Genomic DNA, 14,491 nt, shown 5'->3' with positions numbered 1-14,491 from the left:
CTCCGCTCGCCCGCGGAACTCTGGGTAATGAAGTCCTGACACGGATCAGCTGCGCCCTGCACGTCACAGCTGTTTACAAGTGTGAGACTGAAACGCATCACAACTTTTCACATTAAAGTTAGGAATTTATTTCCTTTGTAGAAAAAAGTTTTGAAAATATCAAAAGTTTTATTATTTATATGTGATTTATTTAGTGTTATTTTAAAGGTTGTTTACTGAAAAAAAACCAACAAACAAAAAACGTTTCTGTGAAAACCCTTGACTTTTTCTGAATATTCAGTGTGTATTTTATGAAATTTAAAATATTCAGTATTTTAGCCAGAGTGACCTTTGACCTTTGACTGGAAGTGAAGTTCCTCCTGCTGAGGAGGAGCTCAGAGTGCATGCTGGGAGTTTGAGTCTGACCCACCTACAGACAGATTAACACTCACTGTTTGTGAAAGTCTGATCTTTATGTTTCTATAAAAAAAACGAATTTATAATAACTTAATCAGAATCCATCCAATAATAACTAGCTGAAATCTGTCAGACACAGATTTTTCTGGACTTTGGCTGAAGAGTCAAACTTCTGAAGCTCCTCCAGTGATTTTACTGATGCTTTTATTTTCCTTAATATTTCTGTTACACCTTCAAATAAAAAAAGGCCTTTTATTTTGGTGAAGAGACAAGAAACTAATTTGAAATAACAGACCGTCAACTGTTTTTTAGACTTTTTTAGAGGTTTCTGTGAATGTTATTTTTCCAACAGTAAATTTCAAATTAAAATCCTCACCATGAAGAAGTTTTTATTTCTAATGTGAAACTTTATTAAAAATGAGGAAGCCCAGAGGGGCTCATGATGATTTAAATACGAAAACACAAACAAGTCTAGAAACAAACAAACAAAAAAACAATCTTTGGTTGAAACTGGTCTGTTTTAATGGACAGGAGACAAACTGGTCTGTTTTAATGGACAGGAGACAAACTGGTTTGTTTTAATGGACAGGAGACAAACTGGTTTGGGGTCAGTGGTTTACAGTTCGTTAAAACACCGGTGTGGTCCTTTTTTAGAGTCTGTGCGTTTCTTCCATCAGTTTCCATGGTAACAGACTCTGTCCACCTGTAAAAACTGTCCGAGCGTTCACATTTCAAACTAAAAGCGGGCCACTCTCTGATTGGCTAAGAGTCCGGCTGAGCAGCCAATCAGGGGACATCTGCCCAAATGTGGAAAAAGAAGAGAGATGAAACCAAACGAGATGAACAGGAAACAGAATTCTTACAAAGAAAAGATGAAAAAACAAAAAGATTCAACTGACAGACGGAGAGAAGAAGAAGAAACTGGAATAAGAGTAAAAGAAGAAGAGGAGGAGGACCGACAGAGGGAGGCTCATCGTCTCTGCAGTCGAGTTATAAAACAGGAGCGTCATCAGTCTGTAGACAGTCTTTGCATTTGTTCAACGCTGCTCACACACACACACACACACACACACACACACACACACACACTCGCACACACACAGGTCACAGGGACACATGACGCGGCGGGTCACATGATGCCGTTGGTGAGGTACTGGAAGCCGTCGTAAAGTTTGGTGGTGAGCGACCTCATGGATCCGTCCACCAGCTGGTCCACCAGCAGCTGCAGCTGCTCCTCCGTCAGGCTCATGTGGAAACGCTCCTTCAGGCCGCGCATGGTGCTGGAGCCGTGGAAACACGGCAGCTGGGAGCCTGAGGACGAGGACGAGGAGGAGTCAGTGCAGGACAGACACGGAAACACCTGACAGGTGTGTGTGTGTGCGTGTGTGTACGTGTGTGTGTGTGTTACCTTGTTGCATAATCTCCACTATCTGCAGCACTCTGTCCATGTGTTTCCTGGCTGCGATCAGACCCTGAAGCATCAACATCTTGTAGTAGTTAAACATGTCGCCATCCGGGCCGCCCATCACCTAACACACACACACACACACACACACACACACACACACACACACAAAATTACTACAATAATCCACATACATTTATTATTACACTTTACGTGCACAACAGAAACAGATGTGATTATAATTAATGATGATATAACTTGTTTGACTCTACGGGACTAAAACCTCCCGGAGGACCTCTAAATCCTCCTCAAAGTCCACCATCAGATCTTATAACCGCTGAAAGATGAAAAACGAAGATGAGAAATGAACTCACGTCCACAAACTCTGTGGTGAGTTTGAAGGCGGACGTTTCAAAGCCGAGGTTTTTTGGAGAGCTGGACAGGATGAAGCCGAAGTCGATGTGGATGATGTGACCTTCGGCGTCCAGTAAGATGTTTCCGTTGTGCCTGCGAGGACAGAGTCGGGCTTACATCATCACTCGGTTAACACTTTCCCCGCCGTTGACGAGATATTCCATCAGTGTGTGTTTTGGCTGTTTCAGTGTAGGGGGCGCTGTTACAGACGCTGTGCAACAGAACAACATTTATGTGCCCAGAAACAAACGAACAGAACGGCCTCCGGCCTCAGGGTGACGGGGAGAGGACTAACGCGTCGACTTTCTCGCCATTTAGCGGCTTTTCAGGCCCTTCAGGTGACATTATTTTTCAAAAGTAACAAGAGACACGATTAAGCGACTTATTTTTCCTCCGCTTTTGTCCGAAATGTTTTTTTAAGGGTTTTTAAATGAAAATGCACAAATTCAAGTGTTGATAAAAGGACTGGAAGGAGCTGGAATAAAATGTTTTTTGTGCATGAAAGAAAAAAGTCTGTCCTTTATTTTGACGTATTCATTGTTTAAATATTAGAATCACAAAATATTCTGGCAAAGATATTCTTATATTCTTAAAAGATTAATAAATACGACCAAAAAATGCTGGCGCTGGCTGGCAACTTAATAATGATACTCTGGCGGGGAAAGAGTTAAGAGGCGGTCGGTCACTCAGCGCCGGCCGGTTTTTCAGAGACAAACTGAACTGTGACCCAGCGGGGGAGGTCTGAGCGGAGAGCGGGCGCACAGGTGATTCTCTCACCTGTCTTTGACCTGCAGCAGGTAGCAGATGAGGCTGTAGCCGGCGCAGCTCTGGACGAAGTTCCTCTGAGCGGACAGGAAGGCCTCGGTGGTCGGAGCCCCGTGTTCCTGCAGGAAGTAGTCCAGCAGAGAGAGCTGGCTCTGCTTCTTCACCTGGTGGAGGGACACGGCGTTCATCACGGGCTCGATCATCCCGCTGTCCGACGACAGCACCAGGATCTTATAGGGCTTTATCCAGAGGGGGACGCGCTCCTGCTCCCAGATCGACTGCAGGAGGAGAGGACAGAGACTGTCTTTAATGTCCTCAGGGTTTAGAAGAAAAAGAGGAGAGAAAAGAGGGGAGAAGGTTTAAAGGCACAGCAGGAAGAAGTGCAGAAGAGAAATGAATTCACTGCGCTTCAGCGGTGTGTTTTGATCATGTGATGGTGGTGATGACGTCACAGCGTTACCTTGAGCTGCTCCAGCACCTGGAAGGCGAGCAGCTCCTGTCTCAGGTCGTCTCCACATTTGACAATAACAGACAGCAGCCTCCAGTTCGGAAGGTGACCGTACGGAGATCCTTCTCTGATCCTCCTGCGGACAAACGCAGATAAAAACAAACTTTATCATCAGAAATAAGACGACAGTTTGAAACATGTGAAAACCATGAAAACCACATTTCTTCCACCTGGAGCTTCACTTACCGCACTTTCTCCTCCCAGGGCTCCTTCAGGGCCACAGCTGACGGGTCCTCAGGGTCCCGTTTAAAGGTGGTGGGGGCCTGAGCCAGCTGCTCCGACAGACGCCGCCTGAAACGCGCAGAGACGACAGAATTACGAACATTTAGATTCACGAGATTTATTATCGGAACCACAGAAAAAAATAAAACATCCTGACTGAGTTACTGTGACGGACTGTCCTCTGACTCTGAATCCTACGAGTGGTCTTGATGATCTGATCCAGAATCAGTCTCTGGTGTCAGAGAGCAGATCTGACCGTCGATCAGATTCAGTGACGTTACTTACACATCATGTTTAAAACGTCTATAAAATTTGAAACTTTCAGACTAATGTGATTTGTGGCTTAAAATTAAATATACTTAAACTGTGTTCTTTGTGGTCAGGTTTTTCTGAGTTTGAGACAATACTTTAGAAAATATCCGTATCCATCAACATTTTCATTTCACAAGGAAAAATCGAGGGAACTATAGTTTTAAAAGATAAATGCTCAAAGGCTACGATATGACAAAGACTTTTCTTTCTTGGTTTGTAGCAGAGAAAGTCAGAATGACTGTAGCAAACATGGACGACAAGAGAGAACGAGAAAACGCAGCTGCCACCGAAAATAGAAAATACCGTTTCAAGTATTCAGAAGCAATCTGTATCGATATATCAATACTTTTGTCAACACGTATGTGTAAACGGACCTGATGTCTCCAGCAGCGATGAAGACCGGCTCTTTGCTCTCCAGACTGGTGATGCTGTCCACTGAGAACTGACTGATGTTGTCACAGCTGTTGGTGTGGATCTCTGGGAGCTGAGGGACGGACAGACAGTCAGTGACGTCTCACACGAAGCTGATCTCACTGTAACTAGTAATTATTAGTTATTACTGAACCTATTTAACAACATTTTAATTTAAACAGCTGTGGTGTTCCTCAAGGCTCCGTCCTCGGCCCCCTTTCGTTTTGGAACAACAGTGTTTAAAACATTTTATTCCCTAACTATTGGTTGGTGGGTATAAACTAACTCTCTCCAAAATTCAAAACTGTGCAAGAGTTTACAAAAATGTAATGTAAGGAATATCTTTTGTATGAAATGCAAATGGGAAGTTAAACTGAACACTAATCTGTCGAGGGATAAGTGACATTCAATCTGTGGCCCACAGCAAACCTCCACCAGCTCTTAAAGATGGAGATATCTGGCTTTAAAATTTGAATCCAGGTCCAGGTCGCCCAGGTCCAGGACAGTGGGTGGACATTGTAAAAACTGACCTTTCACCGAAGGACAATAGCAGGGACACATGCACAAATGGACAATAAATGGACAGACTTTAAGAGAAAATAGGTGCTGTTTACTAAGCTGGTCTGAAGTTAAGGTATCAAAGGTCGTGAACTGAAAGCTGTGGCACGACCTTCTACTCTTTGTGAACGTTTTAACTCCAAAACGAATAAATATAAAGTTTTAAAAAATGTATTCCTCCAGTTCAGTCCTCCAGACGCTCACCTCCACCTGCAGCTCTCCGATGTCGTCCACAGACCAGGCCTCGTCGTCGTTGTCATAGTTGGGTACCGTGGAGAAGCTGCCGGCTCTCTGATCCGCCGTCATGCCGCAGTCCGGCAGGTTCTCCACAGATCGAGTGCTCCTTATCCGGTTCTCTGGTATCCGGATCGGAACGCTGGAAGTCTCAAAGTTTTCACACTCCAGAACCTCCACGTAGATCAGGTATGGAGCCTGAGGGGTCACAGGGGTCGACACAGGTCACACGACCGGCTGAGTGCGTGACGTCATAAGTTTAATAAGATTTTGGCCTGGACAGGTTAAATGCCACATCGGACAAAATAATTTAACCTTTTTTATGGTGTTGGGGAAAGCTAAAGAGTGAGGCGACTCGTTATTTGATAACTGCTGATTAAATGATTTGAACTGAGCAGGTAAAAACTGATTTCTAGATTTCTAAAATACAACACGACAACATGAACGTTGCACCATATGTTTGTGTAAGTGTGTGTGTGTGTGTGTGTGTGTGTGTGTGTGTGTGTGTGTAACCTTGTCTTTGGAGTTCAACACGACGGCCTGTGTGTGTGGCACTCGGACCACATGGTGGTCGAAGGCGGCGGTGGGCAGCCAGACTCGAGCCGGCAGTTTGTGGTTGAGCAGCGACAGCTCTGAGATCAGCCGCTGAGTCTTCTGCTCTTTGGTCGGCAGCGTGGCCAGACGCTTCCCGATCCCCATCAGAGACTTTATGAACTCCCTCTGAGGAGCCAGACGCACCGGCTGCAACGCAGACAGGCAGAGAGACAGAGACACACAGACAGACATGTTATCACGGGGCTGGGTGGACTAAGTCTCTGCTGTCTCCTCTGGTGTCTCTCAGAGAGAGACGGGTGAACAAACAGCCGAAAGTTTGATGTTTGTGTGTCAGGTTTGTGCTGAAAACGAAGACCCTTTAAAATCTGGACCCATTAACACCTGTCTCTTGTCTTTAGTGGACACAGTTACACTCTGCTTTAACACTCACATTTTAGCGGGTGTTCCCACGCTGAAAACAAACTACATTACACGCTCATTTTGGTTGTAAAATGGAAAGAGACCAAAGAAACATCCACAGACCTCAATTCATCTTCAACATCTTGAAGACCAACATTTTTTTCTCATTTTCTCAAAGTGACAAAGACGTCAGACTCCTGCTCATCGTCTGTTTGTAGATTACAGATCAGGACGTAAAATCCGTCTCCACGCTGTCAGTCGATTAGATTAACTCATGTAACCTAACAAACTGTCCTCGTATCTTTTCATCAATATTTCACACGTGAGCCCAAGAACAACTGAGAAATACAGAGTTAACTCGCCTTCCTACTGTTGCACACAGATACATATTTATACTGTGAGATCTTTAAATTGTGTACAATATTAATATTAAAATTAAAAATAAAATTATTACAGGGAGTATTTACAAAAGTAACACTGCTGTGCAAAAATGATTTCATGAACTAATAAAATAAAGAAATCCTGACAGTTTCAGTCTCTCCTCAAATACAAATCATCTGACCTTAAAAGCATAGTGAGGATGCTTTATATCAATATTTAAAATCGATTTTATCACACTGTGAACATACTACTGTAAATAAAAGCTGTCAAACACTCTCACAGTGTTTCTGTTTCTACTGAGTAATACACACGTGTTAATAATACACTGCGTGACACACAGACACAAACCTGACACACAAACAGAGTGAATCACCGAGAGGAGACATGATGACGGGAACATCAGCGTCCTGATTGGTTCACCCACAACATCAAACAGCTGATTTTATCCGACAGAAACATGAAGAATTACTGCGGTGAGTCCAGACGTTCAGCTCCGTCAGGCGTTTGTGTTTGTTCGCGCCCGAGCTGAACGTCTGGGACTTCACACTGAACCACAACCAGAACCACAACCCACAGACTTCATTTCCCACAATGCACCCTGGAGGGGAAAACATGACGCTGGTGAACTTACGGGACCAGTCTGAAACTCCAGACTGTCGGAGCTGGAGCTGCTGTCCTGAGGAGGTCAAAGGTCAGAGGGTTTAGAGGACTCATTGGACTTCTTGTGTTTGAGTATAAAACTGTGATTTATTTTACTTTTGTGTGACGTGATTTGATCCAAAAACTGTTGTGAGATCAGCGTTATGATTCCTATAGTTTCTTTATGTTTGAATGTTTCTATCGTATCAGAATGCTGAGACTTAGAAAAGTTTAGTTTTAAGGAGTTTCTGACATCGAATTACTGATTCTTTTATGTTTAGTTTAAGTTTTGTTTTTTCAAACCCGGACCAGGATTAATGTAGAGCTGGGCGATATGGAATAAAGCCTTATCACAATAGTTTTTTCACATCAGTCGATATCGATATTTATCACGATATACATCAAATCACTATATAAAAATGAAAAGCTCCGTCTTAAACAAACTTCAGGTAAACTGAAGCACATTGTGCTGATAAAAGGCCAACCTCTCCTGGCTGCAGAACAAACAAAAAGAGCGAGACAGTTTGTGAAACTGCTCGAGTCGGAGCGGGCTGTTGGACGTGTCCGCTCTACCTCAGTACAGCTCCACTGAGTTTAACGGGTCGTTACCTCGTCCTGGCTGCTCTCCACCTTCGGGTTGCTGGCCGTCCTCTTCAGGTTGCTGCTTAGACTGATGCTGACTGTAGCGTCGGACTTGGAGCGCTGATGCGTGCGTTTGGAGGGCGACAGGCCGTGCTCTCCTCCCAGGGGCCCGGGGCCGGCGGCGGGGGACGCCAGGGGACAGAAAGGCGTCAGAGTCAGAGGGTCTCTGCGAGCTCGAGGCCCGGCCGGTTTGAGTTCATCAGACAGGATGAGTTTCCTCAGTTTGGTCCCACGAGAGTGACGCTGGGTGGAGATGTGCATGTCGGAGGAGTACGCGCCCAGCAGCCAGGCGCACTGCAGGCTGAACGCGATGCTCTGTCTGCAGCGGTGCACCTGAACACAACACACGGGGGTCAAAGGTCACATAATGATAAACCAAACAGCCCAAACTTTTTTGGCAACAAATTTGTGTGTTCCGCCATTAGTGGCGCCATCATTAACACTTTGGCCGCCACCTGCTCAGCAACAGCCGAAGATACAGAATCAAACAATGACATTATGGAGACAGCAGCACGGAGAGCTGGACTGTCCACCTCAGGCAGGCTCCCCCGATTACTGATGAAGGTCCTTTATATGGATGACGAGCTTAACGTCATTCAAACGGACATGATTACACACATTTACGCGATGAAGTGCTGTCAGGTCACGTGACCAACGTCACTGACAGCTAGCATAATCAGTGAAGAGCTGCATGACTCTCATTACCGTCGTCTGTGTTCTGTTTGTGAGGCCGACCCAAAGATGTTTGCTTTGTGGTCATTAGGTTTCACTAGTTTACCTAATTATAATAACGTAAGAAGGTTTTATTTCACTATAGCACCACAGTTAGTGGGTTGAGTTGATTGATTGGTTGAACTGACGTTACTCGTTTCACCGCGTTACGCAGCTGCGTCACTGTGAGACGAACAGAGACTTAAAGAAAAACTGTCACGCTGGTGTTATTGGGAACAAAGTACTCTCTGTTTATATTCTTGATCCACTTCTGGCAAATATCTTGGTCACATTCAGTTTTTTTTTACAGACTTGAAGTTTGCCACGACCGCTGAAGCAGCAGGGAACTGCACGTTTTTCCCGACCTCCGAGACATCACTTTCATAGTAATGTTACACAGAAAGAAAAGGTAGAAGTAGAAAACTGTAAACGTCTCAGTACATTTTGCATTCAAACACACGAGGGAAGGATGCCCTGCAGTAACGGAGGCTTGTTTACTTCTGGAATTTCGCTGACTCATGTATAAAAATGTCCTAAAACAGTAAGAGTTAGGAGGAAAGTAAACGACGGCAGGTGTGTTTGTTGTGCAGTTGCTGAACTCAACATGTGGAGACAGTGTGAGGTGTCCTCTGTCCAACAGTACAGCGCCTCGGAGTCTCTTCGGGGAACACGGAGGAGCCTGTTAGCTGCTGAGTCACTGCTGAGTGTGAGCTGTCGTCTCTGTTTATAGGACACGGCAGAAAGCCCCGAGTTTCGGACTGCATACTTTCTACTATGAGCATGTACTGCAGCTGCCCTGACAGAGTACTTACTGTTGCATGGAGTACGCAGCACACAACTGGGACAAAATACTTCATTATGACATTGCACCTTGAACTTTGACCTCTTGCTCCTGTATCTGTCGCTGTCCAGAGTCCTACATTTGAATTAAAAACTGTTTGCTTTGAAACGCAGCAGATCTTAAGGTTGTTTCCTCACATTATCGTGAGGAAACAACAAATCGCCAGAAAAAGAGGTCAACCCGTAGAGCTCCGTCTAACCGCATACGCTGTAGATTTATGACACGCTCACAGATTTATGTTTGCTGATTGGCCCTTTGTTTGCTTGTTTGTTTATTTATTTATTATACTTTCTGAACTGATATTCCCTATAAGTCCCTACAGATTTCTTAAATCTCAACTTGTTCTTCTTTTGTTGTTGGATTTTGTTTACTTTTGTTTTTGACTTTTTCACTGTCAGATTCTTTTATGCAGTATTATATTAACAACAGAAAAATTACATGTGTGTTTCATTGTCATCAATTTCATAGTTACGTCTTTTTGTAGCTTGTTATCTTAATGAATATTTCGTTCCCTTAAACAGTTCCTAATTCCTATTCTTACTCCTCGACTGGTCATCCCTCACTGCGGGTTCATCAGCCGTCAAACGTCTGCAGCTCAGTCAATGTGATGAAGCGTCAGCTGTTAAAAAACACGAGATTATGCTCACATAAATATCTTATTCAATTCACCGCTGATGAGACGTTTGGATGAAGAGCTCCGAGTTTCTGTTGTTGGATTTGAGTGCCATGCTAACTTTTTGCTTGTATACTATGAAATGCAACCTCACGCAGCAGAACATCCTGGTATTTTTGGGATGTTGCAGCTGACATATTATATATTGGGACATTTACTAAACAGGACTGCAGAGCTCTCTGACTGAAGCAGACTCAAAACCGGATAACTGTTTGGTGTCTTGTTAGACCCCGCCCCTTCTCTGACCACACCCACCACGTATGGCTTGATGGCGTCCCCGACGTCCTCGTCCATGTGGATGTACATGTTGAGCAGCTGCGGCAGGTAGAAGTCCACCTCCTCGTGAGGGAAGCTGAAGAGCCGGTTCCCGATGTACGCCTGGACGCCGGGCTCCTTCGAGTTGTGCAGGTAGGAGATCGCCATGGAAACGTCAAACAGCTTGGACTCGAACAGGCGGAGCAGCCACGACTGTTTGGAGGGATTGTGTCTCTGCCGCCGCCTGGCGCTCTTCACTGAGCCGGGGGCCATGCCCTCTGGGTCGTCCACCTCCTCGCGGATCTTCAACGGTTTCACCACAACGCTCAGAGCGGCGGCGGAGGGCTCCGTGTCTGACCCCGCCCCATTCTGCAGGCCAGTGACATCACTGTCCACCTGATTCAGCTTCACCTTCTGCAGCACTTCCTGACACGCCCGGTGTGCGACCTCCGCATCGATCACCAGGCTGAGCTCCCCGACACCCTCAGTGATCACTCCCAGAGGGGGCGTGACCGCCTGCGGGGCGCCACAGGAGGACGAGGGGGTGGAGGGGAGGGAGAGGGAGGGGGAGGAGGAGATGGAGGGGGGGGGGGGAGGGGCTGTTCTGATCAGAGGGGGCGGGGGAAAGCTCGGCTCCGTGTCCTCCATCATGGCCGCTGGAAAGCTCCGCCCTCCTCCACTAAAAAAAGAGGCACACAGAAAAAAGGTCATCCGGGGTTATCGGAGGTCAAAGTTCACTCTGCTCAGTAAAACCTCAACATTTCATTGTTTGAGTGTTTTTGAACAGCAGACTTTTAGTGGGTCAGCATGACTACCACGCCAGCATGGCTCACCGAGGAGGCGGAGCCCGCCAACCGTTTCACCTCGCTCAGTCATGCAGCAAAAGTGTACGCCTGGTAGAGGTGCGCCATATCGCATCATTCACAATGATACCAATTTATTTTTAATATGATAAGAAAAATGTTAATAGTGATGATGGTGATATCTTAACTGACTGACATAAAGACGTCAGACTGTTACATCAGCGATCATGGCTGAAAGTGAAACTGCGTCCAGCTTCATGGAGGAGAATCAGTGGTCTCAGGTTATTCTGTGATCATAATTTAAGCCTTCGTGATGCTTGTGGCGGCTACAAACTCTACTCTCCTCTGATTGGCTCACAGACCTGTGAGGTCTGCAGGTGGCCCCCTCTTAGATCACCCGTCCCTCAATGTGCCATGATGCCTCATGAGACGACCCAAAACCATGTGTTTACAAGCCAGAACAAGTAAGTAAAAGCCAGTTCTGCTGCTGAGAAATACACACGCAGCAGCAGTGTGTGTGTGTGTGTGTGTGTGTGTGTGCTGCTGTAATCCCACTGAGCAGATTACAGAGGGGGAGGAGGGGAGCTGTGTCGACTGTTTGATGTCACATTTTACTCTGAAGCAGATCTGAATAATCACTAGTTCACGTTGGTTAATGAATGACCGTTTCCATCTGCTCATCAATTAATCTGTCAATAATTTACCCCAATGTGCCAATGTCCTCTTAATCCTAAAACTCAAAGATATAAAAAGAGTAATTAATTAATAACTATTAATAATTAATACTAATACTAATAAAAAATCCACAATTTATTTATTATACCACACAATTTCCCCCTGAGGATCAATAAAGTATTTCTAATTCTGAACAATAATAATAACTGTTAGATTTTTAAAGATGTATAAACCCGGGTTTTTGGCTTCCTGCTGGAGATCGCACACACAGTATTATATATGTTTAAACTTTTGTCGATATAAACATGCTGCTAACATGGTTATTTTTCCACAGTTTAATCATTCAGTTAATTCTACTGAAACCATGAGCACCAAAAAACACAGTATTACCAGCATAGTAAACCAGAGAGACACAAAAAAGAGACAGCCGATGTATTAGACCATTTTTCAAAAAGCTAGGGAAAAATGTCCAGTAAACTATATTTATACTTTATATATTTAAAATTATTTAGTGGATTTTTTAAAATAATTTAAAAACCTGTTTTGCATTTCTGTGTTTTACTTTCTCTGTTTTTTTGTTGTTGTTGTTTTTTTGCTTGCATTATTTATTTATTCTGTTGATAACTTTTCAGGTATTTAGATAACTTATCACAGACTTCTTCTTTTGCTACACATTATCTTCTTCCCTTGTTTTTATATTAATTAAAGCCAACTTGTCCAGGTCTCAAACGGTTAAATAAATCATTTGATTGTATTTCCATCTTTGCTTGAGTAACAGTTTTCTGTGGCATGAACTGAAATGAAGTCTGTCCCAAAAATAAACCTGATGAGTTCACTGATTTAATCAAACAACAGCCCGAGATGTTAAATGAAGTTTTGCAGCAGTTTAAAAACACGCTACTGTTAGCAGTGGCTCAGCAGTCAGCTGATGTTAGCCTAGCTTAGCACAGAGCTAACTCAGACAGCAAAACAAAACTTGAAAAGCTGTTTATTTACAGCTAACTGCAGTGACCACGGTGCTCTGGTGTTAGCATTAGCTCAGACTCTCGGTGTTAAAGTTGAGATATAAACATGCTGTTAGCTTAGCTTACTGTGGAGGAGCTGCAGCGCAGACACCGTTAACCAGCTGACTAACCGTTAGCATCGTCCAGCAGCTGCTTAGTTCAGAGATTAAACTGAAGCTAACTAGCTCGGAGCTAACAGAGCCCTCCGTCCACTCCGCGGCGTTAGCCTGTCCGGTTACCGTTAGCATTAGCCGGCAGACATCGGGCCAACTGTTGCTAACTCCGCTCCGCTTGTTTATAAAGCGGTATGCTAAGCTAACGTTAGCTCCGTCACGGACACAGGTGAGCTCCTCGGACTCTGTGACGTGTCCGCGTGCGTACAGGTGAGTCAGTCTTACCTGGTGACAGTTTAGTGCTTTTGTGAAGATGTTTTATCTCCAGTTTGTCTCCTCCATTGATCCGCGCTGGTCGTCATGTCAACAGCAGGGGGCGCTGCTCTTCTTCTTCGTCGAATGCCGCCGCTGCTGTTAGAGGACGGTTTCCGGTTCAGAGCTGCCGCCTGCTGGAGGGGAGTTAAAGTACTACAACAACAGAGTACTACAGTTTGTACTTCTGTGTACTGAATACTGTTAAAAAAATTAAAATCACGAAATTTCTTTGAAATATGGAGGCAATTTATTTATATTAATATTAATTAAATGTATATTACATTTTTAATTTATAACAACAACAACAACAACAATAATAATAATAATAATAATAATAATAATAATGATAATACTACTACTACTACTACTACTACTACTAATAATAATAATAATAATGATGATGATAATACTAATACTACTACTACTACTAATAATAATAATAATAATAATAACAACTATAATAATAATAATAGTAATAAATAATATAAATAAATAGATAACACTCTACATAACTGCTACCTAACAATCATATGAGACGTGTGTGTTTTCAGTTTTTTGTTTTGTGTTTAGGTTTTTTGCCTGGTTGTGCTTTTTTTTTAATGTAAACTTTGTTTGTATGTGTTTCTGTTGTATTATATTTTCCTTGAAAACCACAATAAACAAAAAACTGAGAAAAAAATGTATATCACAATGAATTGTATAATTATTGTTTTATATTATAATAAATAGTCTATAATAAATAATAATAATAATAATTATTATTGTTGTTATTATTATTATTATAATAATTGTTATTATTATATAATATTATTATTACTTTATTAAGGACACAGAAGAGGTTAACATCTTACTACATAAAAACAGACAATACTGTTTGGAAAAAAATACATAAAAAAAATACATTATTAAAAATAATACTTATTATATTACGAATAATGTTTCTTTGTAAACGAATTAGATGCTGATGAGATGAATCTGACTAAATGTGCAGCTTCTAAAAAAAATCAAAAATTATAGAAATTGTGAATATTTTACTAATTTTTGAGGGTTTTTTTCCAGAAAAAAAAAGCATCAGCAAAATAAATACATACTAATGGAAACATTATCCAAGAAAAAAAAGATTAAAAAATATATAAAAATAAATAAATAAATAACACGATCTGTTGTTTATAAAAATGAATTAATAATTTATGTGTTCACATTGTGTGTTTTTTTATTTTTACAGTGTATTTGAAATAAACAAACAAATCAATAAATATT

The 14,491-nt window shown here is 42.9% G+C and overlaps 1 protein-coding gene across 3 annotated transcripts; it reads right to left on the bottom strand.

The window, feature by feature from the left end:
* Positions 1-895: 895 nt before the first annotated feature.
* pi4kb (phosphatidylinositol 4-kinase, catalytic, beta) lies at positions 896-13,291 on the bottom strand. 3 transcript variants are annotated; one of them, XM_042490186.1, is made up of 13 exons: positions 13,202-13,291; positions 10,322-11,000; positions 7,809-8,174; positions 7,192-7,236; positions 5,739-5,966; positions 5,196-5,423; positions 4,397-4,506; positions 3,675-3,779; positions 3,441-3,564; positions 2,993-3,258; positions 2,176-2,308; positions 1,805-1,925; positions 896-1,707 (listed from the first exon to the last, which is right to left on the bottom strand). In XM_042490186.1, the coding sequence occupies exons 2-13, from the start codon at positions 10,970-10,972 to the stop codon at positions 1,526-1,528; spliced, it is 2,559 nt and encodes an 852-aa protein (XP_042346120.1). In that variant the 5' UTR covers positions 10,973-11,000; positions 13,202-13,291; the 3' UTR covers positions 896-1,525. The 3 variants fall into 3 exon arrangements, with proteins under 3 accessions (XP_042346120.1, XP_042346118.1, XP_042346119.1); XM_042490184.1 differs by lacking the exon at positions 13,202-13,291 and adding an exon at positions 12,891-13,098; XM_042490185.1 differs by lacking the exons at positions 7,192-7,236; positions 13,202-13,291 and adding an exon at positions 12,891-13,097.
* Between the last annotated feature and the right edge of the window lie 1,200 nt (positions 13,292-14,491).

Source organism: Plectropomus leopardus, chromosome 7 (assembly GCF_008729295.1).
Source record: "Plectropomus leopardus isolate mb chromosome 7, YSFRI_Pleo_2.0, whole genome shotgun sequence".
Taxonomy (NCBI): domain Eukaryota; kingdom Metazoa; phylum Chordata; class Actinopteri; order Perciformes; family Serranidae; genus Plectropomus; species Plectropomus leopardus.
The sequence above is the reverse complement of the archived record's forward strand: the minus strand, read 5'-3'. Positions and strand labels throughout refer to the sequence as shown.